Source organism: Pezoporus wallicus, unplaced genomic scaffold (assembly GCF_028554395.1).
Source record: "Pezoporus wallicus isolate ANWC-B61680 ecotype Strahan unplaced genomic scaffold, APGP_CSIRO_Pwel_v1 contig_8649, whole genome shotgun sequence".
In the NCBI taxonomy this organism is placed as follows: domain Eukaryota; kingdom Metazoa; phylum Chordata; class Aves; order Psittaciformes; family Psittacidae; genus Pezoporus; species Pezoporus wallicus.
Genome location: NW_026639134.1, coordinates 638701 through 661839, shown reverse-complemented (window position 1 = coordinate 661839; position 23139 = coordinate 638701). Strand labels below are relative to the sequence as shown.

Below are 23139 nucleotides of genomic sequence, written 5' to 3'. Positions count from 1 at the left end.
GCTGGAAAGCAGATTTTACAAAACTACAGAAACATGCGATACCCTTCTTCACTCCACTGTCTCCATTTCTAATCCGAAACCTGAACCTGATGGTGAGCATCAAACTAAGAGAAACGTTGCTTTAGTATAATAAATTTAACATTATTCATGTATAAAAATTCCCCCCAGATTAGCATCAGAAACCAAAGAACAATAAGGACATGTTTTTAAGAACTGAAGACTTCTTTAAGCTGTTATTAGACCCTTGTCTTAACATCCTCAAAATGATGGTTTCCACCAAACTGGACAACTGTGAGTGGATGACAATGGATGCCCATAGATGTACCTAATCAATATATATAATTTCTTACAGAAACAGTAGATTATTCAGTAGCATTGAAACTGTAAGGTATCATTTTAGTAAGTGGTCCTATTTAAAAATTCTAACCTGGTGCTTATTTTCAGTTCCTTTAACATAATGAGAAAACTGCCTCTACCCAGTTCATTCTTTCTGACCTTTTTGCAGCTAAATTACTCCATAATCAGCTGTATTTAAGGCTATATTTCTACAACTGGAAAGAAAATCGCATCATGTTCCCAAACCAAGCATTATACCTACTTATTAAAACCAGCTAATGTCTTGACAAATGCATGTCAATGATTTAAGGTTGCTTCCTCTACCTTCTAAGAGGCAACAAGACATCTAGCTCTTGAGTCTTCCCTTGGATAGAAGTCTCTTGGTCAAAGCCATTTTTTAACCATCATCTCTTAACCAGCTATGACAACTCAACACTAATAGGAGGCTGAAACAACCCATTTCTTGCTGCATGTAGATGCCAACTGAAACACCAAAATCAACATGCACCAGAAGAGTGCTTTCAAAACAGCAACAGGAGCTGCAGATTTCTCAGCTCTAGGAAAGCCAAGAGACTGCAAGTCACTTTGTTAATAAAATTCAAAGGGAAGCGGGTAGACATTCATGCCGTGATGAACAAGGTGTGCACCTACACTGAGGACAAAGTCATAGCCATAAACAGACCTAGCTCGGCATTGCAACCCAACAGTTGGTATTTTAATGGAAGCACACCAAAAGGAAGGCCCCTGGGTGCCTTGTCAATGGTAAGGGGGTGTTTCACCCCTGAGCACAGGCGCTACAGCTGCTGGGGGGGCTGAAGGCCACAAGTAAAACTGTGAACCCCAAGTTCTCCCATCACTCATGAGCTGGCCAATTCTGTGCTGAAAGGACACATGATCTGTAGCTCCATCCTTAGGCAGGTGACCTCTCCTCTTAGCTACTGCCTTGTTTGTTCAAAGCTGCCCAGGGCAGTGATAAGAGTCAGCATCCCTGAAGGTACCTAAAAGACATGTAGATGTGGCACCTGGGGACATGGTTTAGTGCTGGCCTTGGCAGTGCTGTGATAACAGTTGTACTCCAGGACCTTAAAGGTCTTTTCCAACCTAAATGATTCCAGGATTCCATAACTGGTGCCAGTTCTGGCACAAACTGTCGATGCCAAAATATGCATCACCTACAGCACACTATATCTTAGCAGTGATGAGGCCACAGCTTACAGTGCAACTTCTGGACTTTGGTATTCCCACAGCTTGAAGGTAGGGATGGAAATTGTTTCTTTTACGCTGAAGTTTTGAATTGAAAACAAGTGGTACAGTATCAGACTCCTGTACCCTGCTAAAGCAACCAACGTTTAGAGATCACAGAAAACCAGAAGAGCTTTATAGCCACAGCCTGCAGTCAAACAGGACAAGCATTTGGATTTAAAATACTCCAATCCTCCTGAAGGAGCATAAAGTAATCTTTTCCCTTCTTAAATCAATTTTAGATGATGCAACACTAGTAATGAGGAATGAGATTTATTAAATGACTTGGCCAACTATGGGTGATATTATTTAATTTTTAATATTCCCATATTAATTTACTTCTATTTGTTCTGCTACCTGTATAGAACCTGGCAAAGTCAGCTGCCCTGGCCTTAAGCAGGCTGATAGAGTCTCAAACATAATGAATTTAACAACAACGCTGCAATGTCATTCCCATGTAAGAAAGTCTGCTGGAGCTATTTCATAGGGGTTTTCTTTTCCTTTTATTTTTTTTTTTTTTTTTGGAAGAGAGACTGGGTTGACATCCTAAAATGTATCCAATGTCATATGGTAAGGAAGTGAAATCCCCCTCCTTCTCTTTTCCTGTGCATCTCAAGAAAAGAAGGCTATGGGGATCTTATCACTCTCTCCAACTGCCTGACAGGAGGATGGAGCCAGGAGGGGCTGGGCTCTGCTCCCAAGGAACAAGGGATGGGACAAGAGGAAACGGCCTCAAGCTGCACCAGGGCAGGTTTAGATGGAGCTGAGGAACAATTCCTGCCCCAGAGGGTGCTCAGGCATTGGAACAGGCTGCCCAGGGCAGGGCTGCAGTCACCATCCCTGCAAGTGTTCACACAGCGTGGAGACGAGGCCTCAGTGCCATGGGTTAGTGGTGGCCTTGGCAGTGCTGGGGAATGGTTGGATTTAATCTTAAAGATCAACCTGGCTGATTCCCTGATTCAAATAGCCTCCTCTGCAAAAACAACATACTCACTGAACAAATACCTATGGTGACACCTGCATGCTACCTTCTTACCTCTGCTCATGCCCCCTCCTCTCCTGCACTGGCCAAACTCTCCCTGCACTAATAAACCTCTGCCTTGAGGGAAGCAGGTAAGGCTTGTACAAGTCCTTGCCAGGTGCAAGCTACCTCCTGCTCCTGCTTGCCCAAATGCCTGCCTTCTCCTGCCAGTCTTTCCCTTACTGCCACTTCTTCCTGTCCCCCCCATATAATCACACATAGCCACTGAGAAACAAGAATAATATACAAAGAACATCATAGACAAGAACATGAATAAAAATGAAACAAAACCCACAAAAAAACAAAGCCTATGGTAGTTCACGAAAAAACCCACCTCTCTTCAGCCTTTTTGAAAGTCTCCACCTTGTTCTCATGCTTTAGACCAAGCAAGCTCTACAGTGCCACCTCAGCAATATTCATAGCTATATACTTTCACAGTACTGTAGCTAGGAGTTGTGTTTGACTTATAATCATTATAAATACTTCTGGTTTTCCATCAGAACGTATGAAACAGGGTAATTGTGCTGTGAAAGTTGACTGTAACTATCACAAGCCATTCTAAAAATGCAGGATTTAGACTATTTTTCTTTCAGCTACATCTTGATGGCTACATTATTTGCATTACTTGTTTACTTCTGCATGGTCCAACTACCATTGAACAAAACTGAATCACAGGACAGGGTTAGAGTTGGCTGCCCTCATGAGCAGGGGAAGGATGGGAATGCATCTCTTTTTTTTTTTTTAATCACCTTTTTCCAGGTTGGTGAAACCCCACAGTTCTGAGGTGCTACAGAAGATTTGTGTTTGTGCTCTTCCAGATTCCTGGAAAGCTGTTCTGACATTCAGACCCAGAAGGCAGTGTTAAATAGCTTCAAACACAGATTCATTCTATTTTTTCTATTCTTCCAATCCAATAGAGAAGGAAGACACAGTACAAGGTGTTACTAGTTCTTCCAGTCTGTTTTCCTATCTGAGGCTGTCTCCAGAAAGCCTGCTTCCCAGGCAGCCAGCTCATTAAGACCAAGGTGTACTAAATGTAAACAGATGTGCAGCTATGGAAGATGTTGTCTAAGCCCCAGCACATATTATGGACTGACGCGGACCCGCACGTTCACAGAAACAACCTTATTATGGACTTGGAACACATTTACAGCTCTTTTTGGGTAATAGTTTTTTCTTTAAAAGCCATGGAGCTAATGTGACAGTATGAAGAACAGAAAACATTTTGGTAAGCCCTTTATTCCCAGGCATCTTCAAATAATGCCTTTAACTGCACAATACTCAGTACTCTTTACACACAAGGCAGTTCATGTTCCTGAGGGTATTCCTTGACTGATGGTAACCACAATTACCTGTAAAAAGGGATTATTTCATCATGTCTTCAACACAGACAAGCATAAGAGAAAGAACTATTATCAGGCAGTTTGGCTTCAGTTCTTCCTAATGTCTCCCATCACATTTCAAATTACTGGTGATGAGAATCTGTGTACTTCCATGTTTAGATAAAACATATTAAAAGGAACATTTCAGTGTTCCTGTGACGTAACTGGATGCTCAAAGGCTCCCCCATAAATTTCTAATATGTATCAACCAGGATTTGACGGATAACTTTCACAGAACCAAAGCAGAATTTAAAGTCCTCCTTCACACACCGATTATTTTATCGCTTTCTACACTTTTGAGGATAAAAAGGATGAATATAAAACCACTTTATCAAACACATCACCAACATCTCTTCTAAGCTGATTTCCAGCCTTGAAGAGTATCTTTCACTTAAAAAGGTACCAATACTATACTATATTCACATAACAAACAGTTTGCTGATGTTGGTAGAAGCATCTCAAATAAAAAAAGATAATCCAGAGAGTAATACTCCTCTGTTTCCAGGTAAAAGAGAAGACTTAAAGTGAGCCACACAGTGACACAGCCACCCTGCATATTAATAACAGTGGGTGGACAGTAAAAGAAAATGATGAATTAAAAATAAATAAAATAACTCTACCCTCACCAATAAGGATTTGTTGCAATTTTCCTTTGGCCTGGATGTTAAGAACCCAAATACACAGGCCATTTGATCTGATGCCTCCTTTGTGATACCTTCTACGACAGAACCCTAGACTTCCACGCCAGGAGGATGCTCATCACCTACATGGCAGCTGTGTTACGTACAAGATCTCTGAGTGTTGTTAATTGCAGGAGAGCTCTACCTAACATAGCACTATGGGACTACTCACATCCTTCCTACTCCTGTTTAAAAACCCTTCAAGGATACATCTTTCTGTCCAATAACCTCCAGAGACAATTTAGAACTGAAGGCATGAATTCTGCATTCCTCCTGCCCCTCTTTCATCACACAGGACCAGCAATAGCCTCTAACCACCCAGTCTGAACATAGCAGACAACCTGCCTGCTAGTTTGTTCCCATTAAAAAAAAAAAAAAAAAAAAGCATAAGAATCACCATGTTTCCAATTTACCTTGCCTTTATTTCCAACATAAAACCGTATTATAACTTTCTCTGATGGGCTGGAAATATATTTAGTGCTCCTTACTCTTCTCTTGCAAGGGCATTTTTCTACTTGATCAAAAAGAGGACAAAAAGATGCTGTTAAAAGACGACTGAAGAAGGACAGCCCCAGCTTTATACACTCCCTGTGAGAAAGCTATTTTGCCATCCTTTATATGATCCCCTCAGTTCATTTTGTCTTTCCATTATCACTTTAAAAGGTGGACTCAACAGTGATTCTGCGGAGGTGTAACATCTCCCCATGCCGCTCATCACACCAGGCGCTGATTAAGGGTCACTTCTCTGGCTGTCCAGACTGAGGGTGTTTGCACACAATTTCCTTCCTCCTCTTTGAGATATTTTTCTCCCAACATCATGAATCCTTCTCATCCCTTAACTTCAATTTCCCCTTTAGGGTGAATTTCAAGAGGTACAGACAGCAGAATGATGCTCAACTCCCAAAACAAGCCTTTCCAAAGTCTTTTAAGTCATATCCATTGCCCTGTTTTCTATCATCGGCAGCATTCTGTGTCACCTTCATGGCCAAAATATCGCAACAATAACCACATTATTAATACCTGCCATCCACCTTTGCATCTATTCTGCAGCCTACATGGCCCTACAAGGACTTGATGCACAAAACCACCCAGGGCAAGCTAGTGTGGGCTGGCGAAGCCCAACTAACTGCCACTCCAAGCAGCAAGGAATGTCCTGAAATGAAGAGCAGGGAATCCCAACCTCTCTGTGCTCCTGGTAAATTACCTCTAAAAGAAATGTTAATTCCCTGGAACAACTGCCATGTTCTAGAAGGAAACAACCCCTCTAAAATAAGTGTATTGAGATAGGGACATTCCTGTTCCTCTCACAGCAATACCTGGGCCTTCTCCACAGGCTTTGAAATAGAGACACCAAGACTGCAGAAGGTAAAAATAATCCTAAATTAATGTTAATGGGTGATTTAAAGAAGCAAAGTAATCACTCTCTTTTCAAGAGTCAAAACCACTCCCATTGATTGCTTCAAACTATTGTAGGTGTCTCACCAAAGAGACATGGAGCTGCAAAAAGCACATCAAAAGAGCGTAAGAACTGACTTAACAGAATCTGTGCCCTCACCATCACTTTCTGGAAATCTTCAATTTGTATCTACAAGCACCTCTTTTTGATTTATTTTATGAGAACTAATAGGGTCTTAAGTAGATGCCACTGTTATTCCAGAACAGGTTTATACTGGTTAAGCCATTACTATGTAGAACGATTATTCACTCTCTGGGGTTTGCTCATTTACGGCAACTAAGAATTGATGTAAAATCCTTGTGAAATTTGCACAAGTGCTTTTCCCTGTGAAGTCAGTGATCCCACTAACTCAGAAACCACCAGGTATCACAACAGACATGTTTTCAGTTCCTACTTGGGCACATCTCACCTCACAGATAACTACAGATTTACTACTGGTGCATTCAAGGCTTTTTTCCTACATGCTAAAAAGGCAATGGTTTACTACCCATATCCAGTTACTACTTTTTAAAGGGATTGCAAAGCAGTCCCTCACCAGCTTTCTTTCCACTGTTCCACTACTTTTAAAATTACTTCCCCCTAAGTTTGGCTTAATCTCCAATCTTCCAAATAAAAATTAATCCAGCAAAAATTATTAGTCAAAGGATCATCCAGCCATAAGGAAGAGGAAGAGGTCTGGAAATCCAGACCAGGGTGTGACAGAATAGTAAACTGGGATTCTAAATACAACTTCATTCATTTTTGTGCCTGCCTCCATATCATCACTCAGCCATGGAAATAAGCACAGAAAGCACACATGAATGCACATCACGATATTTTCCCCCTGCTACTGAAAGTAAGACAGGCTGAATGGGGGTACATCTGATTTCTATTTTGTTCTAGTTTACTTTCACAGCATTGCTGAAGATAGTATTTTCATAAGTCAGAGCACCTCAAAGATGCCCAGTACAAGAAGCAAGGGTCAGAACCACATCCAGCTCTCCTCTGTCTCAGCACAATCCTCACTCCACTTCCACTAAACCAAAGGCTCACTACCACCAAGTCACCAGCCCTGCCACTGCTCTGCCTGCCTAATATTAAACATCAAAAAGAAGTAACGGTTAAAACTTAAATTGAGCAACACATGGTTAACCGTAAGAATATTGCTGTATATTGCTGTTAATAAGCAGTTTGCTATTTAAAAATATATATTTTTAATATATATAGCAGCCCATATATCCCTTAAGATTATTCCAAAAGACAATTTAAAAACAAAAAGTCTGGTTTAGTATTTAATGAAAGGAGATGGACATTTATAGGAAGCATCTATCTGAAGTAATTTTAGTCTATGTCCTCCTCAAAATCTGAGTTCTGCAAAGGCTTTCAGACACATAACAAAAGGTACGTTCTTCAAGGAGTGCCACTTACTCCACATGTCTCATTCTGCGTTTGCATGGGATTAGCCTTTGGCTCCATGTCTTGCCTTTTTTGGTTCTGCTTCAGTTGGTTTAAAGAAGGTTTTGTCTGTGCAGCTCCAACAGTTTTGCTTGTCCACTGGTCAACCAGCTTGTGAAGATCATCTGTGAATGTCCCTTTCTTGTTGTTACTGTTGTTGGCCTGAACCTGCAGGGTTGATTGCGGGAGGGGCTCAGGACACGTTGCGAGACTGTTTGTCGAGGATCCTGGAAAACCACACACAAAGAAAGCTGAGGATGACATCTCTGCTTCACCACTGCCCTGCTCAAACAGTTTCTCATCTACTCCAACTCAAATGGTGGCTTTTCAAAATTTTATCCCTCCCCCTCCTTTCCACAGAACACCTTTGCTTAAAGAAATGGTCTGAGTCCAACGCATTCACTGTTTTTCTCCCATTCTGCTACCTCGACCACTAGCTGTTGTGCCCACAACTTCTCTCTAGGCAAAATTAATGTCTTGGAGAGAAGAAAGGAAGGCAGTCCCAGTAACATGGACATCCTAAGGCTTACAAAGTCTCTTCCAAGGAGACCATGACGAGCAAGTGGGAGGCAGGATGTATCACTTGCTAAAACTGCACGTGTTTAAAAAAGTAAATTTACCATTTATTGTACTTGCATCAGTTTACTGTCCTCCTGGAAGCATGTAACTGTCATATAGGTTACAAGTAGGGTTGGCTACTACACCTCCAGGAACCCCCAGTCTCTCTTGATGGTGCTAGGACCATTTACTCTGCCATCTGCATATGTTTTTTTTTGGGAAAAAGCCCATCAGGATCATGACAGAAAAGGAGAGGAGGACACAGCAGGTGTGTGAAGTTTTGAGGTAAAGATAAAGAACTTTTGGTACAGACAAAAGCAGACAGGAAGAGTACTGACAGGTGTTTCATTTTATATGATCACTTCTTTCTAGACGGACTAGGAACAAAAATAATCTTTCTTATGTGTTGGTAGCTACAAGTCTGACACAGCAAGACCAGCAGGGAACAGCAACTGAAGGTGCCTGAATTTGACCTAAGCAGAAAATGTAAGGTAACTTTTCACCTAACATACTTGATATAGCTAAAGATTTGAAATAAAGACCATCTCTCCAAGCAAAAAGTTCATTGAACTGTGGTAAAATTATCATAGAAGCAAACATGAACATTCAGTCTTCTTGTTTCTGTTAATCAGTTACCAGCCAATGAAACCAAGTAAACTAATTAGTCCTATGGTTATACAAAATACATTAAGAACCTTTAAATGATCATGCATTCAACCCGCAACGTAACTTCTAAGTGGACACTGCTTGTTTTCCTTTACTTGGGGGAAAGGGACCAGTGAGAAAAATAAGATTTTTGACAGGAAAGCTCTTCAATTAGTGTTTTGTATTTCATGCAGCTCAACGGGAACAAGATTGCTTTAAGCTATAAATTCCTCCAGCAGAGAACTGCAGTCATATAAAGGTGTGTATTTCAGAAAGACAAACACTGAATCCAGTTTTCTGGCCGCATGCGTGCACAGTCTCACACACAAAGAATACCACAAGTGTCTTGCAGCATGCGTTGATCCCCAAGACATCATAGCACATGCATTATCATGAAAGTACCACAGTTTATACAGTCAAATTTCATACCGGTATAAGTGCATCAGCTCTATTTATTAAATGATTAGCTTTTAGTAAAAAATAACTAATAAAATAAAGCAGAAAACATCCCATGCCATGAAGGAAATACTGAGAAACAAAAATGGGATAGTTACTACTACTGTGATCTTTGCCTAGACATAGTCGTTTCAAGGTGGACCCTACAAGGTAAAACAATACAAGACATACAGAATTAGGTAAGACTAAACATAACAAATCTGACGGACAAGCTTCGGTACTTTTAAGCAATCAAAAAGTAGTTATTATGCAAGAAAGGACAGACAAAGTCAGCAGTTCAGGTGAGTAAAGGAAGTCTAAATAACTGGACAGCTCAAACCTTTCTTAATGTGCAGCCATTCAGAAGCTTTGAAAAGTACAATAGCATGCCAAAAGCAAGGTCTCATGACTTAAAGATGCATTTGGTTGGGATATTTTTTTTGGTTGGTTTGGTTTTTGGTTGGTTTGTTGTTTTTTTCTCCAAATTGCCTTGGCTTCCTAATAGGAAGTTTTAATTCCTACTCTATTTATGCAGGAAATGATGTCAATTCAGTTTGTGATAGGAGGCCAAAAATGCTTTCAGGAACAAGTCAAGCTAGTCTGGCTGCAAAGACAAACTGTAAAACAACCCTAAAAATCCTGTTTTACAAGTCCAAAAAGATACATTGTTCTGCAGGTCTGAGGCCAATTGTTTCCAAATACTGTATTAATAAGATTTGTGTCTAAATGTGAGATTCTGAACTTCAATCGACAGTAACAGTGAATGAGTTTCCCTTATGCCTTGTCCAAGTGCAGAAAAACAATCCAGCAGAGTGGCCGAGTTTTCATTTCACCAAACTACATGGTTTTTGACATTATTATCTTGTTTCATCCTTTGTCATGATTTGACATATTCTGTTGGATAGTTACAGTGCCAGAAGTGTACCAAGAACCCTCCTCGACTGTCAGATCTTGCCAGACATAAGCACCATTTCCATTTGAGTGCCAAATTTCCTGAAAGGTATTTTGGACTTGGTAAGAATATCATAATGGTATGGGAGGAGATGCGTATTTGACATGGGGCATGGTAAGTTTATTGTGAAGAAGCACTTGAAAATATGAGCACAATCAGAGAGGGGCAAAAAGCAAGAATCAGGATGGATGTGCTTTTTGTCTGCAGCAAACCAGCGTAGATAATTTATGTTACTGTGCCAGAAATGCAGCTTTAAACTCAGAGATTTTAGGTCCAGATTGACACAGGCTCTGAATGAGTCTTCAAAGGAGAAAGGAAAGACATCAGTCAGAGACTGAGGAAGAGAAAGTAAAAAAAAAATAAAATAAAAAAAAAGGGAGAGGGAAAAGAGAGAATAAATGTTTGTGTTTTGATATTGGTGGCATGAGGAGAACAGAAGGATTGCTTTGAAAGATTTTCTTATTATTTCATACAGTTTAATGAGGTTTCTATTCCAGGAAAATCAGAAAGACACGACTACAGTAATGTCTTATGCAAGCATGACCAAGCGTAGGTTTTCATCTCAAAGCCTAGATAACAAACACAAGTCACATTCACAACTCAACAATCTGTTGTATTTTTCACTTCCTCCCCTTTTTCCCCTCAGATACACCTTACCTTGCCTATCTCAAAGTTACCTAGCAACTCCCATTCCGGAAACAGCAATAGCAGTCATACTAGAATGTATTTTCTGAACTATGCTGCATTTCTGCATGGAGCAATAGGTAGCATTTAGCACAATATGGATGCAAATGAAAAGCAACTGCCTGCAAAAAATAAAAGCAGGCAGCTGACTACAGTACGTGCTCAAACGCCTGTAAAAAGAGTTTAATCATCAAGCCCTCCACTTCCTGAACACCAGTCACAAGTTTACATGTACCTCGGGTGCCAAAGCAAATCCAGGGCCCCCAGAGGTGTAGGGAAGAGGCAGAGAGCAGCGAGGAAGGGCAGATTCAGAGAGTACCCATGAAGGAAGTCAGCATTAAGGAAAATCTTACAGAAGAGTCAGTCACCAAAAGAGAGCTGTTATCACTCCAGCATGTTGCTTGGGAGACAAGAAACATTATCTAGAGGGGTGATACTGTCTGAAGCAGGGGCTGACAATCATCAGCTATGGCTGGTTCTAAATTCAAATTCAATTAAAAATGCACTTGGTACACCTACTTCACCAGATTAATTGTATTACTTCTACAATCGAGTGTTTAATAGCTGTAAAGTTAAAGAGATGAATCATAATTAAGATTCAATCTAAGACTGCAAAAATTCAGCAGTGTTTTACCTCCAACTCCAGATTTCTTATCTGAGAAATTAAGTAGCTATTTTATCTTGCAGGACAGAGAAAATCCACTGTCCTGTATTTGCACTATAACAACTGCCAAAAAACTTGAAAGCTAACATAAAATTGAAATGGCAATACAAAAAGGCACATACAATATACTAATTACTACGGACCAGGCAAAAATGGCTTCACACAAGATGACAGGTCTAAGCCAAAAGGCGCTTTTGAAAATTCCACTCACAATCAGTACAAACTCTTCCTTAAGATGCCCTTGCAATTTAACCCAGGAAGGAGCTCAGGCTAAAATGACACCGAAGCCCACCAAAACTAGTTTCTTCCATGAAAAGTACAAAGGAAAAATCAATACTGGGCATGGGGAACAGATCAAAAAAACAATTCTGGAAGAACACTGTGAAAGTGTTCAATTTTGATGGATCTTGTAACAAGGGAGGCATTTTAGAACTATCTTTAAAGAACTTGAACATTTATTTTTAAAAGCATGCTTCTAATATGTCTGCTAATACACTACAAGCCTCACCCTGGAATATCCAAGCTCCCCAAAGGGCTCTTTTTTTTACTTAACCAAGTGTATAGATCCAAAGCATTTCTGAAAACCACAGAATAGAATGATTTGCATTAGAAGGGACCTTAAAGAAAAATCCAGCACAACTTTTCTCAACAGCACTCCAACAAAAAATCCAGGGAAACACCAACTTGAGCCAAAGCCCCAGCATCCTAGGCTGCCTAGACATGCTACCAAGCTGCCCACACTGAAGAGCCTTATCCCGGCCCACTGGCATTCCCATCATCATTACCTATCACTGTTTTTCCTGAGGCCCACAGCCACAGCAGCTCGGGAATCAGGCTCGATGGAATCACCAGCCATACATTCTTCTGGCAGCAATCCCAGCCTCAGCTGCCCTTGGAAAGGATGGAGCCACATGCAGCCCCATCTCCATGCCTTCACATACACACAACCAACTGCTGGACTCAGTGGGAAAACAAGCCAGAATAACCTCCTATCCCCATCAAAACCTACCCCCAATTCCACTGTGGAAAGCTCTAGTGCCAGGCAGCATTTGAAAATCAGCTGCGCTCTCTGAGCAGCTGTGACTTTGGATGGATGTGTCAGGGTTAAGTGCCTGAAACTCAGCCCATCTTCTTGTCTGACTCAGAAACGGGGGAGTGCAAACCTCCTCTCCCAACACCTCCCCAGAAGAAACCGAGAAGACAGCATATGGGCTGAGAACAGAAAGCAATTAGTTGTGCCGACTTATTCAAGCATCGTGAACTTCATGCCTTGAAGGATTTACATATTCCCTTGGTTTCATTCACAATACCCATGCACCCAAACATTTTAATATTCTGGTTTTTAATTGACATCTCCCAGTCTTTTTTGCATCCTCCTGAATAATAATTCTGTCAAAGATTAATGAAAAAACTTCTGGGAATTATGCGTGCAGAGGAAGAAACGACAATGCCCATTTTAACACCAAATGGGAAAATGTGGACCGAGAATTCCCCTTAGGTTCTCAGAGAAAAAAACCAAAACCCTGAATGAAAAATGGTCTCAGTTGTCTCACGACTTCCAACAGTTGTTAAAAACTTGCATATAACAAATCCAGTCTGCTCAGCAGGAAACCTCAGTTCTCAAGAACGTGAATACTTGCACTTTTCAGGGACCTCAAACAGAAAAGTTGAGATTATTTCTTAAAATACTGTTTATCCATAAAATTAGGAGGAGTGTATTTGAGTGGTCTTGTGCCTTTGATCTCTACCACTTCGATAATGATGAGCAATGTGGAAGCCCCATGGGAGATCCAATATTAATGCAAATGAACAGCTAGTTAACCAAACACTTCCTCAAGAACATTATTAGCCTTTCTAATGTTATATATAAGTGGCCTATAGTACCTGTTCAGCACAACATATCTTTATTGTACGAGCAAAATCTGTTTGCCTAAAAAGCAGCGTATATGATTGAGTAAAAAGGTCTTAATTTGTTAATTAAGTAGCTTGATATCATTTGGTTGAATTGCCAGTTGCTTCACAAGTCAGACAAATAGGGTACAAATAGAAGGTGCACAGTTATTTGAAATGAAAAAACCTAGCAATCCATTTCAAAATATCATCTAAGAATCTGATATTGCTTTTTACTTCTTTCTGCTTTGATGAACTGCTAATTGACTTCATCTCGGAGGTCACATAAGGTCATAAAAAAATACACTGAGTAAAGTGCTTCAGCCAGATCCACTTACACACAAAGTTAATGGCACTCTCCCTTAAGAGTCACCAGATCTTCCTGCTGCTTATGAATAGGTAAAAAAATTGCTCACTTAACGCAGTTAAAGTGAATGCATGGGGAAAACCCACCTACAAAACAGATTTTGAAAGAACTAGCTGGAGCACTATTGTCTCAGCATTTCCACATGCAAAGAGCAGGGGGAAAAAATTAAAGAAAATAGAGTGGATATAAACAGTACTGTATATTGTGTTAATACAGCCCTTGTATGGAAGTTATACCCTCCAGTGACCTTCTAGTATTGTATCAGCTTGCTACATGCATGTCTTCATAGTCCAAACATGTGTGAAAGAGACCATTCGTCTACAGAAGGATGGATTTCTTTTTGTTGTCGCTGGAACCGGGACAGCAGACATGTATATTTGCCACATTGCAAATAAAATTACTTCAACATAAATCACATAAAGTACAAAAGCTTTGATAAGTCCAGGGTAGAATTTACCATAAGGCTATATAATAAATGATGAGATCTTCCACACATGCTTTTGGTGCCCAGGCATGAGCCAAAAGCAGTGCAAAAAAAGCTTTCATATGAAAAATTAATATAAATAAGGTGTGTTCATGATGATTACTTAAAAGAAAGGTAAAAAGAAAGAAAAGATGGCTCAGAAAAAGGGGCATCCTGCCAAACATATTAGAGATACAAAACATGGAATTGGAAAAAGGGGGTAAAAGAAAGATGGGCTGTGATAAAATACAAAAGAACAAATACAAACAGATGGACAAAGACACAGGTCCACTGAGGAATCTGGTACGAGGTTTGCTACTAGATTTATAGGTCACTCTCTCAGACGTTTGGTGGAAAACCGTCCAGCCTGCAAATGAATATAAAGGGAAGAAAACAAAGACACTTATAAAGTACAAGTAGCTGTGATCAGATGTCCTATACCATCAGTCAAATCAGCTTTGTTAGTTAAACATCCACAACTCCATTTTAACTTTGCCAAAGAGGAGTAAGTTAATTGACCATACACAAAGGATGTAATAACGGCAGAAGAGAACAGATAGGTATATTTTGTAGATTAGTTTGGCAGGATGTGCAATGAGAGGAAGGTATTTTAATCATCATTATAACTTCCAATATGCATGGCAACAAGATCAGTCAAAGCCTATGGAGGTGTGCAATATACAGGAGTTTCAGAGGTCAGGACTGGGAAACACAGCCAGTTTACAGTCCTTGGGCTGGGACTCCATGCATGAAGTTAACCCCTTAGATAAAGGAAACCTAACTTTGTTCTCTGGGTTTGGGTTTCTTTGTTGTTTTTTTTTTTTTTTTTGTGGTGTTTTTTTTTGTTGTTGTTGCTTTTTTGTTGTTTTAGTTTGTTTTTTTTTGTTTTTTTTTTTCTTTCTGTTTTTAGAATCACAGAATGGTGAGGGTAGGAAAGGACCTTAAGACCATCTAGTTCCATCTAGAATTTCCCCTCACACCCAAGATGGTTTGGTAGTTTATAATGAGGAGCTCTGTGCCTACCACTGTCAGGGGGCTTATCAATAAAGCCCAAAATGAACCAAAGGAAACAATCTCTTCTCCTTCTATCTTTGTTTTGTCTGTTTTACTTTCTTTTTTTTCTCAGAAATCTGTAAGGCAGACTCCAAAAAAGGTGTCAGTATAAAGCCACTGCTGGCAAAAATAAAAGGTATTTCCTTCCTAAAAATTAGCATGCCTTCTTGAGTGTTGACTAGTAACACTTAGTAAAATATACTTTACTTTTGTTCTTCTGGCAATACGGCAACAATCTCTTTAAAGATAAGCAAGTAATTTGCATTGTCAAAGGTTTGTGTTCCTATAGCACTAGAAGTGAAATCCATTCCTAAGTAGTTCAAGCATAAGGGAAGCAAACTAATTTTAGCATGTGCTGGAAGACATGCCAAACAGCTGGGATGAAAAAATCACCTTGGCCAGGGCTTGTGTTCACGTCACCTCCTTCGGGGCCTAAGCCAGAGCAGATGTCAGAAGACAAAGAGGCCTTGACAGAGCATGGCTGCTGTGTCTGAACAGCCTTCCCAAAGGTGGCTGAGGCAGAGGAAACTATTGCTGCTGCTGCTTCAGGAGAGCCAGGCTGAGATTTAGGTGTTTCTTTGTGGGGTGAGTCTTTAGAGTCGGAAAGATTACCTGAAAGAGCAAACAAACAAAATACATGTGATGGCAAATGCTAGGCAAGCACCAAATCAAAATCCATGCCAGGAGTCATTATCCTTTCCAATCCTAACTATTCTATGATTCTACTTTGCCACAAAGAACCACAGGTATTTACAGTTCTGAAGTACTGTGTGAAGCACAGACTTTACAGCCCACAACAGAAAATGATCTACATATACTACTGCTGATCCAGTTTCACAGAATCATACAATCCCAGAGTGGTTTGCGTTGGAAGGGACCTTAAAGCTCCTCCAGTTCCAAACCCCTGCCACGGGCAGGGACACCTTCCACTAGAGCAGCTTGCTCCAAGCCCCTGTGTCCAACCTGGCCTTGAACACTGCCAGGGATGGGGCAGCCACAGCTTCTCTGGGCACCCTGTACTCCAAGAAGCTTACGGTGTAGGCTTGACTTTTAGTTTCTTTTCTCGCATTTTTCAGGAAGCCTGGAGTCAGGACCTCACAAGAGGCACCACTGAATTAAAGTGAGAGCCACAGAAGTGACTAAGGAGGAGGATGAATGCACAGAATGACTGAGCAGAACACGTAGGTTTGCTCTCAAACATGAAAGGTGAAAGCAAGCAAATGGAGTGAAATAAAAAATTGCTGCAAAGACATAAGGAACTTTTTATTTATAGCTATCTATAGCTGGATACACATCTGTATTGAAGTATCTGTATCTATCTGTCTGGCTATCTACATGGGTATCTCAGGTAAAGATGCTTTACCACCAGAATACCTTTGTAATCATTTGTTACATGGGTTTATCAGCAAAAGCATCAAACAGTAGAAATGACAATTACATTGGCAATGGTACTAGAAACTTCTTGCCCTTGATCCCTAAGAAAGGACTTAGGAAAGCCAAAAAAAATGAGGACTCAGAGAGTATGAATCTACTTAACTAATGATGAGAAGACTCAGGCATGAATTCTTAATGTGAACTTTATACAGTGCCTCAAGACCCCGGAAAGTAACACAGAAGAAATGCACGAAAGAATGCATGAACCAAAACAGCAGATTAAGCAGATCTCTGTTCTCTAACTGGAGCTGACCAGGAAACAAAAAAAGGAGAATTGTGACATTTGATGCAGAAATAAACTTACACTCCCTGGACTAGGACAGCAAACTGACATGAGCCGAAACTGCTGAGGTGAGCAGCTCGAGAGAGGACGCCTTCAACACCGGAGCGGAGGGAGACCAGCGTCCAGGAGCCTCAACTCAGAGTGACGGGAGCCACCCAGGGAGCCTCGAGTCCTCGACGGGACCTGCCCGGGAGCCGGCAGCGCAGCTGGGGCGAGCAGGGACTCACAGGGCGCGGAGCCAGGAGCGGCGGCACCAGCCCTGAGCGGTTCAAAACCTGCCCCGGGAGCGCGGCGAGCAGGAGCGGGCAGGCGGGCGGGGTGGTGAGCACCCGGCGTATGAGCGGGGCCCGGCCCGGGAGCTCTGCTCTGCCTGCCCCGGCGGTGGCTGCGTAGGCACCCAGACAGAGCCGGTGAGAGGGGAGGGAGGCTGCAGTGCAGAGCTCGGGGTGCAGAGAGTGCCTGCACCGCTCTGGTGAGGGGAGGGGGCACAACGGGCAGGGCTGCACCCGGTGCTCCCCGGTGGAGGTGCTCCTGCAGCAGGGGCTGAGCTGCGGGATGCTGTTAACAGGCTGCGAGATGTCAGGGAAGCTGAGAGGAAGCAGGAATGCTTGCTCCTGGCCCAAACCGTGCAGGGGCCTCGAGCTTCCCCTCTAGCTCATGAAGGGAAGGAGGAGGCTGTTAACCTGGGAATTAGTAACAGAAAAAAAAACAAAAAAGAAACCAACAAAAAAAAAAGGAGGAAAAGGACAATCAAAAGCAAGGGGCTTCCCCCTAAATCCCCTGTCCCCACCCAGAACCGCTCTGCTGTCCTGCAGGGGGCTAATGAGGAAACGCACTCGAGGCAGAAACAGCCGGCTGATGCACTGCTAAAGATCTCTACTGGTGCTGCCAGGAAAAAGCGGCGGGTCGTAGTAGTAGGGGACTCTACACTGAAAGGGACAGAAGCACTTGTCTGCTGTCCAGACCCCGTCTCAAGGGGGAGTTGCCTACCAGGGGCACGGATCAGGGATGTTGCAGAGAGGCTGCCTGCTCTAGTAAGTCCCACGGACTGTTACCCACTCCTGGTGATACATGTGGGTGCTAGGGATATAGATAGTAGTAGCCTGGGGAACATAAAGAAGGACTACAGAGCCCTGGGGGAGGTGGTTAGGGGCTCTGGAGCTCAGATAGTCTTTTCATCAATTCTCCAGGATACAGGGGAGGACCTAAAAAAAGCTAGGAGGACTGGACCGGTTAATAACTGGTTAAAAGGGTGGTGTTATAGTCAGGGGTTTAGGTGCCTTGAACACGGGACCCAAGTTTGTTGGCCAGGTCTGCTGGGGGCTGGTGGAGCTGGTCTGATAAAGAAGGGGAAGAGCAGTTTTGGTAGGAGGCTTGCCAGACTGGTCAAGGATGCTTTAAACTAGATGTGTTGGGGCAGGGGGGCATCGTTCCATCCCAACACACCCAGTCAGTTGCCAGAACCTATAACAAATGCTTGGAGCAATGTAGAGATATCCCAGCCGCTCCAGCCAATGAGCTGGCTTCAGTTGGAGCTCGGCTCAGATGCCTCTCTACAAACACCCGTGGCATGGGGAACAAACAAGAGGAATTAGAGATGTGTGCACGTCTACGGGGGTATGATATAACAGGCATCACAGAAACATGGTGGGATGGCTCTTGTGACTGGAGTGTTGGAATGGAAGGTTACAGGCTCTTTAGAAAAGACAGGCCCAGCAGGCGGGGAGGGCGAGTTGCCCTTTATGTTAGGGATAGGCTGGAGAGTATGGAACTGTGTCTAGGGACAGGTGAGCAGTTAACAGAGTTTGTGGTTCAGGTTAAAGGGAGAACAGCTATGGGGGACATTACTGTGGGGATCTGTTACAGACCGCCTGATCAAGGAGAATGTGCGGATGAAGTGTTCTACAGACAGATAAGAAAAGCCTCACACTCACAGGCCCTTGTTCTCATGGGGGACTTCAACCACCCTAATATCTGTTGGAGGGATGGTACAGCCCAGCACAAGCAATCCAGGAGGTTCCTCGATTGTGCAGAAGACAACTTCCTTCTGCAAGTAATAGAGGAGCGGACAAGGAGAGGTGCTGTGCTTGACCTCGTGCTCACCAACAGGGAAGGGCTTGTTGGAAATGTGACGCTCCAGGGCAGCCTTGGATGCAGCCATCATGAGATGCTCGAATTTGAGATCCTCAGGACAGTGAGAAGAGCGTGCAGCAAGCTCACTGCCCTGGAGTTCAAAAGAGCAGACCTTGGCCTCTTCAGGAACCTGCTTAGTAAGGTTCCATGGGATACAGCCCTAGAGGGCAGGGGGGCCCAAGACTCTTGGTTGATATTCAAGGATCACCTACTACAAGCTCAGGAGTGTTGCATCCCAACTAGAAGGAAGTGCAGCAGGAGGGCCAGGAGACCTCCTTGGATGGATAACGAGCTGCTGAGGAAAATTCAAAGGAAAAAAGAGGCTTATAAAAGGTGGAAGCAAGGACAGACGGCACGGGAAGAACACAGGGATGTTGTCTGGGAAGCTAGGGACCAGGTTAGGAAAGCTAAGGCTCAGTTAGAATTAAACTTGGCTAGGGATGTTAAGGGTAACAGGAAGGGATTCTGTAGGTATGTAGCGAATAAAAAACAGACTAGGGACAATGTAGGCCCTCTCCGTAAGCTATCAGGAGAACTGGCTGCCCTGGATTTGGAGAAGGCTGAGGTTCTCAATGACTTCTTTGCCTCGGTCTTCATTGGCAAAGACTCTGACCACACCACCCAAGTCTTGGAAGGCAGATGCAGGGACTGTGAGAATGAAGACCTTGGGCCCACTGTAGGAGAGGATCTGGTTCGGGGCCATCTTAAAATCCTGAACATGCACAAGTCCATGGGTCCTGATGAGATCCATCCGCGGGTCCTGAAGGAGCTGGCAAATGAAGTTGCGAAGCCGCTGGCCATCATATTTGAGAAATCATGGCAGTCAGGTGAAGGTCCCAATGACTGGAAAAAGGGAAATATAACCCCCATTGTCAAGAAGGGGAAAATGGATGCCCCAGGGAACTACAGACCAGTCAGTCTCACCTCTGTGCCTGGCAAAATCTTGGAGCAGATTCTCCTGGAAGGCATGCTAAGGCACATGAAAATCAACAAGGTGCTTGGTGACAGCCAGCAGGGCTTCTCTAAGGGGAAATCCTGCCTGACCAATTTGGTGGCCTTCTATGATAGGGCTACAGAACTGATGGACAGGGGTAGAGCAGTTGATGTCATCTACCTGGACTTGTGCAAAGCGTTCGACACTGTCCCACACAACATCCTTGTCTCTAAATTGGAGAGGCATCAATTTGATGGATGGACCACTCGGTGGATAAAGAACTGGCTGGATGGCCGCACACAAAGAGTTGTGGTCAATGGCTCAATGTCCGGCTGGAGACCAGTAACGAGTGGTGTCCCTCAGGGATCGGTGTTGGGACTGGTCTTGTTCAACATCTTTGTCGCTGCCATGGACAGTGGGATTGAGTGCGCCCTCAGCAAGTTTGCCAACAACACCAGGCTGTGTGGTTCGGTTGATACCCTGGAGGGAAGGAATGGCATCCAGAGGGACCCTGACACGCTTGTGAGGTGGGCTGATGCCAACCTCATGGAGTTTAACCATGACAAGTGCAAGGTCCTACACCTGGGTGGAGCAATCCCAGGCACAGCTACAGGCTGGGCAAAGAAGAGATTCAGAGCAGCCCTGAGGAGAAGGACTTGGGGGTGTTGGTCGATGAGAAAATGAACATGAGCCGGCTTCAGTGTGCGCTCGCAGCCCAGAAAGCAACCGTATCCTGGGCTGCATCAAAAGGAGCGTTACCAGCAGGTCAAAGGAGGTGATCCTGCCCCTCTACTCTTCTGTCGTGAGACCTCACCTGGAGCATTGTGTGCAGTTCTGGTGTCCTCAACATAAAAAGGACATGGAACTGTTGGAACAAGTCCAGAGGAGGCCACAAGAATGATCAGGGGCTGGAGCACCTCCCGTATGAAGACAGGCTGAGAAAGTTGGGGCTGTTCAGCCTGGAGAAGAGAAGGCTGCATGGAGACCTCATAGCAGCCTTCCAGCACCTGTAGGGGGCCTATAAGGATGGTGGGGAGGCACTCTTCATTAGGGATTGTAGTGACAGGACAAGGGGTATCAGGACAGGGGAGGTTTAGACTGGATATAAGGAAGAAATTCTTTCCTATTAGGGTGGTGAGGCACTGGAATGGGTTGCCCAGGGAGGTTGTGAATTCTCCTTCCCTGCCAGTGTTCAAGGCCAGGCTGGACAGAGCCTTGGGTGGCATGGTTTAGTGTGAGTGAGGTGTCCCTGCCCATGGCAAGGGGGGTTGGAACTAGATGATCTTAAGGTCCTTTCCAACCCTAACTATTCTATGATTCTATAAAATCCACAAGTGGAGACAGATGTGGGTTTTGTGAATAGACAGAGGGAAAAATGGCTAGAGAGAACCAAGGAATGAACCACAAAATGAACAGACCACACATACCAGACATTTAGAGTATCTTATCAGAAGAAAAGGAAGTAAAACCTCTGCATGTCAGCTGGTAGCAGCTGAAGAGCTATAGAGCACTGAACCAACATAATGCTTCAGTTCCTTCAGGGAAGTATACTGAGATTCAAGATGGATCACAGAACATCTTGCCTCTGAATATCCTTGCTTTTCCTATCTCAGTTGAAATCCTTAATTAAAAGCAAAAACTTCCAAAACACTGTCACAATTCATTGTGGTGCAATGAAATTCAAAGTGGACCTATGATGCAGTGACATTGAAAAGAAGTGCTACCAGGTTTGAAACACAGGGTTCTCTAAATAACAGCATAAACTAAGTAGTAGAATAGAATAAAGATGATTTGTCTTCATTTTGCTCAAGAAATAGGTACTGGGGCATATCAACATTTCCCAGTTGAATTATAATTTTATACTTTCCAAAGAGATAATGACTCAAGACTGTACTACTGTTTGAAAAATCTCAAACTTCTTCAGATGGTCCAAGCATCCATCAGTTTTATAACTATTCTTAGCTTCCAGCCTTTGGGGGAGCAAATGCAATATAATCTTATATGGCAACACAAGATACAGCACATAATCAACAGAGGATAACAGCACCTAAGACGTGAATATAAACATCAATAAACTGCATTTGGAGAATGAAAATGTAACCAGGCTGTATTCCAAATTAAAGCAGACTATTGTTTCTCTGCCAAGCTGATGCAGAGAAGGTGTGCATGGTTCAGCACTGGGCAGCTGCAATAAGCCTGTTCCAAAGGAAGCCCACTGCAAAACCAGTTTGCAGAACACAAACTTGAGCCACACTATTGAAAGCAAGAAAAAAATTGCTGCGTGTCCTGCAGTCCGTGCAATTGCACAACAGAACCACAACCAACACTAACAAAACGACTGAGGAAACAACCTAGTGTACCTACTTGTGCTTGATGTGCCACTCCTGAGCTGCTGGACCAGAGGGTTTAATAGTTTTCCACCTTTCAATTTATTTTTGCTGGTTCTTCGGCGACGGCTGCTTGGTGGGGCTGAGTGAAGGAACCCCAGGTTGGGAGGAAGGGGCTTCCCTAACCGAATATACAGTGCCTCTATCTCATTCTTCTGCTGAGTCTGAAGTTCAGCAATTTCTTTCATATGTCTAAACATAAAAGACAAAGAACTCTGCTAGCGATGTATTTGATGAAGCACTGCATCCTGACAGCATAGACAGTTATAAAAAAAGAAACAATACAGTCTGGTTATAAAACAATCAATCCAAAAGTATGTGAAGTTACAACAGTCTACCTGTGGTGACTGACTTCTCAAATACTCATTTGTAAGACAGAATTCTAGACAGCTAAAAAGACTTTCGACATCCTCAGTAAAAACAACTGGTTTTGACAAGAGCTCTGAACTCCAAACTATTTCAGAACTCTCTTCAAACCAGCGGCTTCAAAAAACCTAACTCTCAAGGCATGTATAACAGTTTGAAGGAGTTCAATTTGGAGAAAAGTGAAAGTGCTTCCCATAAAAATGCCACTAGCACATGAGTCATTACCTTATTTATAATGCGGATTTCATGGTGCCATACAGCCTGTTTAAGGGGTTTTGCATTACTATAGTTCTGTTTTAAAAAGATGTATCATCCGTATTCAGTAAAACCATTACCTCTT

The 23139-nt window shown here is 42.8% G+C and overlaps 1 protein-coding gene across 10 annotated transcripts in view; it reads right to left on the bottom strand.

Annotated features, from left to right (window-relative positions):
• Window positions 1-23139, bottom strand: part of WNK2 (WNK lysine deficient protein kinase 2) — a 121910-nt gene that overhangs the window by 9831 nt on the left and 88940 nt on the right. For 7 of the 10 annotated variants that reach the window (XM_057413782.1, XM_057413776.1, XM_057413779.1 and 4 more), the window contains 5 exons: window positions 22411-22625; window positions 15656-15874; window positions 14478-14576; window positions 9309-9353; window positions 7525-7778 (listed from right to left, as the gene is read on the bottom strand). In XM_057413782.1, coding sequence (XP_057269765.1) covers window positions 7525-7778; window positions 9309-9353; window positions 14478-14576; window positions 15656-15874; window positions 22411-22625 — 832 coding nt within the window. Of the gene's footprint in view, window positions 1-7524; window positions 7779-9308; window positions 9354-14477; window positions 14577-15655; window positions 15875-22410; window positions 22626-23139 lie in introns of those variants that run through there. The other 3 variants (XM_057413780.1, XM_057413784.1, XM_057413781.1) reach the window with 3 other exon arrangements.